This window comes from Pyrus communis, chromosome 16 (genome assembly GCF_963583255.1).
Source record: "Pyrus communis chromosome 16, drPyrComm1.1, whole genome shotgun sequence".
In the NCBI taxonomy this organism is placed as follows: Eukaryota; Viridiplantae; Streptophyta; class Magnoliopsida; order Rosales; family Rosaceae; genus Pyrus; species Pyrus communis.
Genome location: NC_084818.1, coordinates 9,502,944 through 9,507,436, shown reverse-complemented (window position 1 = coordinate 9,507,436; position 4,493 = coordinate 9,502,944). Strand labels below are relative to the sequence as shown.

The 4,493-nt window shown below is 42.7% G+C and overlaps 1 protein-coding gene across 1 annotated transcript; it reads left to right on the top strand.

Annotated features, from left to right (window-relative positions):
• Positions 1-1,952: 1,952 nt before the first annotated feature.
• Positions 1,953-4,125, top strand: LOC137720268 (3-ketoacyl-CoA synthase 1-like). Its single transcript, XM_068459316.1, has one exon. It carries the CDS (start codon positions 2,312-2,314, stop codon positions 3,941-3,943), a length of 1,632 nt encoding a protein of 543 aa, XP_068315417.1. The 5' UTR covers positions 1,953-2,311; the 3' UTR covers positions 3,944-4,125.
• The last annotated feature ends 368 nt before the right edge of the window (positions 4,126-4,493 follow it).

Sequence of the window (4,493 nt, the reverse complement as noted above, 5' to 3'; positions counted from 1 at the left end):
ACGATGGAATATTCCATCACGTGACGGAATATTCCTGACTTCGTCCGGTATGCCATTACAATTTTCGTCGAGTGTAACGGAATATTTCGTCATAGTGACGAAATATCTCAGTTGACTCAGCGCACATGTGAGTGACTTTAGTATATGTGATATGGGTATTACCTTGAAAATTCTCGTGCTAGTACTTTTATTAAAATGTTTCTTTTAAATTCAACTATCGATCTATTTCATGAAAGTGACTTGATATGCATTTTTGTGATGTTTGAGAAACGTGAAGGTTCGTAGATGACTGTTGCCCTAGTGCCGATGGGTTATGTGATACCAAACCTGCACCATGTAGCAATGGTACATGGATGGTTCTGCCTAGTTAATTCGCATTAGGAACCATACTTTTTAAGGGTTGCGTCTGATTAATCCGCATTGGGCAAACTTGGTATCATATTGGGCAAACTTGGTTAATCCGCATTGGAGGACCACTTACTGATGATTACTTATTGTACACTTCGGTTGAACTGTGTCGCTCTAGCCTAGTTTTTAACGTATTTATGAACTAGAGATTTGAGAACCTTTGTGGTTTGATTTAGAAAAACCGATGGATGTCTGGGTGACTCCTTCGAGATTTCCAATGAATGGTTTATGATTATAAGTATGGTTTTGTGAATGATGTTCTACACTGAGATCGATGGACTTGTTTTATGGTTATCACATATGTTAATTATTTTTATTTACACGAGTTTCACAGCTTATCCGAGTTGTTACTTGCAAGGAAGACCAAATTTCTAAACTAAAATTTGTAAATCAAATGATGTGAATGTTAATGATTGAATTATTATTTGAGTGTTGATTAATGTGATTATTTCTTATCAGTGACACATTATTTGGTTTGTAAATATGGTTTAAATTTTTGATATCTCTAACATTATCAAATGCAATAAAAACAGACGTGGCGAAGTTTTGGACGGTTTGTTTGTTTGGTCCGTTAGTTCTGCTTCTTCGTAGACAGTTTAGCGGCTACATGAACTGGTTTGACTCTTACCTCCATTTATTGTTTCTTTGAAAGATTTGGTCAGTCAACTACACCCACAACCACCATGCACCACCACCCCACTCATTCTCTTACACAAATTTCCCAAAATACCCCTTCCCCTAATTTGTTTCTTTCCCCACACTCCCATCATGTAATATATATATATAATTTATAGCTTACCATCCAAAGTCCCAAATATTATTGAACGTAACAACTTTCCCCCCAAAAGGCCAAAAACAGCAGCACAAATGGTCCCCAGCTTTTACGCTTGCATATGTGGAAATGTCAAGAATGTGTAACTGTTCAACAAAGAAGAAAAAGAGTTCAACATTTTGGCCGGGGTTGAGTCCATTTCCTATAGGATCTCACCCGCTTGATAAAGGATATGTAAGCTACAATATGTTGAACCGTTGTTCAATTTAATAGCGTCATTCAGCTAGAACTTAGACCTCGTTTTATTAGTAGAAAGTAGTTATCCAACCCTATATTTGGTGCTAAAATATGACTAGGGTTTCATATAAAAAATTTAATCCTTTCGTAACCTCGTTATTTCTTTCTTGTAGGTTAACTAATTACGAAAAGGAGGGAACGATAATCGTACTACTACCTCATATATCAAATGTTAACTTTTCCAAAATAATGCATTTCAATTCTACCGTCAATCAAATCACAATGACAAAACATGATCTTAGCGTACATTCTTCTAGTCTATAATCACTTATCCTCGAATTTAATATCAATAATTGAGAGTAAAAATTAAAAACCTGTCTACTTAATATTCACGTTTGATGTCAAATTCACAAATAAGTGCGAGAGATAAAACAAGTCTCCTTTAGCCCTAGCTTGCAAACCTCTCTCTCTCTCTCTCTCTCTATTATCTCACATGGGCCATATAGTCAATTGCCCTCTCTCTCTCTTTCTCCTCTCTCTCTCTCTCTCTATTATCTCACATGGGCCATATAGTCAATTGGCACCATCAACCCGCACACACTCGTATCATAATTTTATATAACAAACATTTCCAAAACTAGAAGTTGGACCCAAATATTAATTTAGTCTATAAACCCTGATGGTGGTTGAGCCATCTGCCCATCCAATCTCCCTTCTAAGAACTACTCACCATTAATTCAACTTTGTATGTGGAACAACACCACCATCTCTTCTTATAAGCTTCCCCGTTTCTTCTTCCTCGCAAGTTTTCCTCCCTCTCTTTCCCTAGACGTGTTCAACTTTGCTTGCGACTCTTGATTTAATTCAAGCAGTCACTCACAAAACCAATTGTCAATGGATGCTGCTTCTGTTCATCCTAAAAGTAGTAGTGATAACAGTAGTAGTATAAACATGGACAAGGAGAGATTGACGGCGGAGATGGCGTTCAAGGACTCGTCCTCCGCCGTCATCAAAATCCGGCAGCACCTGCCGGATTTCTTACAGTCCGTCAAGCTCAAGTACGTCAAGCTCGGGTATGGCTATACCGTTAACGCAGCCACCATTATTTTGTTCCTCCTCATTTTACCGCTCTTCGTCTCCGTAATAATCCAGCTCACCGGTCTGGAGCTGGAACGGATCACCGAGCTCTGGACCAACCAGGCCGTCCGGCTCGAAAGCATCGACGCCGCCACCAGGCTCACCGGTTCAGGGGTCCTTCTCTTCTTCTTTGGCCTCTACTGGGCCAAGAGGTCTAGACCGGTCTACCTCGTCGACTTCTCATGCTACAAACCGGAAGACGAACGCAAAATGTCCGTCGAGTCGTTTCTAAAAATGACGGAAGACAACGGCGCATTTGCTCCCGACACGGTTAACTTCCAGACCCGCATTTCGAACCGGTCCGGTCTAGGCGACGAGACGTACTTGCCTCGCGGAATCACCTCCAACCCGCCACAGCTGTCAATGGAGCAAGCCCGGTCCGAGGCCGAGTCGGTCATGTTCGGCGCGCTCGACTCACTCTTCGAAAAAACCGGAATCAAACCGAACCAAATCGACATCCTCATCGTTAACTGCAGCCTGTTCAACCCGACGCCGTCACTGTCCTCCATGATCGTCAACCACTACAAGCTCAAAACCGACATTAAATCCTACAACCTCGGCGGCATGGGCTGTAGCGCCGGACTGATCTCCATCGACCTAGCCAAGGACCTCCTCAAAGCAAACCCCAACTCCTACGCCGTCGTAGTCAGCACCGAAAACATAACCTTAAACTGGTACTTCGGAAACGACAAATCCATGCTCCTCTGCAACTGTATTTTCCGAATGGGCGGGGCCGCGGTTCTCCTATCAAACAAGAACCGCGACCGCGCCCGGTCCAAGTACGAGCTCATACACACCGTCCGGACCCATAAGGGCGCCGACGACAAGAACTACAAGTGCGTTTACCAGCGGGAAGACGACAAAGGCACCGTCGGCGTTTCGCTGGCGCGTGAGCTCATGGCCGTGGCGGGCGACGCGTTGAAAACGAACATAACGACGCTTGGCCCACTCGTCCTGCCGTTTACCGAACAAGTGCTGTTTTTCATAACGCTGATTCGGAAGAAGGTTTTCAAGGCGAAGGTCAAGCCGTACATTCCGGACTTTAAGCTCGCGTTCGAGCACTTCTGCATCCACGCGGGCGGACGCGCCGTCCTGGACGAGTTGGAGAAGAATCTGCAACTCACTGAGTGGCACATGGAGCCATCTCGGATGACGTTGCACCGGTTTGGCAACACGTCGAGCAGTTCGCTGTGGTACGAGCTGTCGTACGCGGAGGCGAAGGGTCGGGTTGGGAGGGGTGATCGGGTTTGGCAGATCGCCTTTGGGTCGGGTTTTAAGTGTAACAGCGCGGTTTGGCGGGCCCTCCGGCCGATTTCGGTCGGGGACGGGTTGGGTAATCCGTGGATGGACTCGATTGATAAATACCCGGTCAAAATCCCGATAGCTTAGACTGCTTGTCCACGTGGCGTTTTCAGTGGACGAGGAGCTCCACCCGTACTCTCGCACATGGAATTACTTGTGGCTGCAATTATTTTCCTTTTTTTTTTCTTTTTTTTTTTCCTTCTGTTTATTGAATTTCCTATACCAACTTGTAGAATGAATTATTTAAAAAATAACTGAACATTAAGGTATTTGCAAATGCACATTGTAATTTTTTTTTTCTTTTGGAAATTATGCTTAATGTTTTGCTAATTACAATTGAAAGTTTAAAACATCTCCAAAAGGATGTCCAAAATCTTAACGGAAGGCTACGCAATCAAATTTGGAAATTAAAAATTTTATGACGGAGCCAAAAACGTCTAACAATGAGGTCATAAAGAAAACCTAGCCAAAAGTCTTAGAAAGAATTAACCCCCATATATTTCATAAGATTTAGTTTGTAAATTTACATTCCTAATTAATCAATCAATAGAAAAGAACCCTTGAAACCCCAAAACCTAAGATGAGAAAAATATTGCAGATAACACTTTACCACAATGATGAAAAGTAATCAAACTTA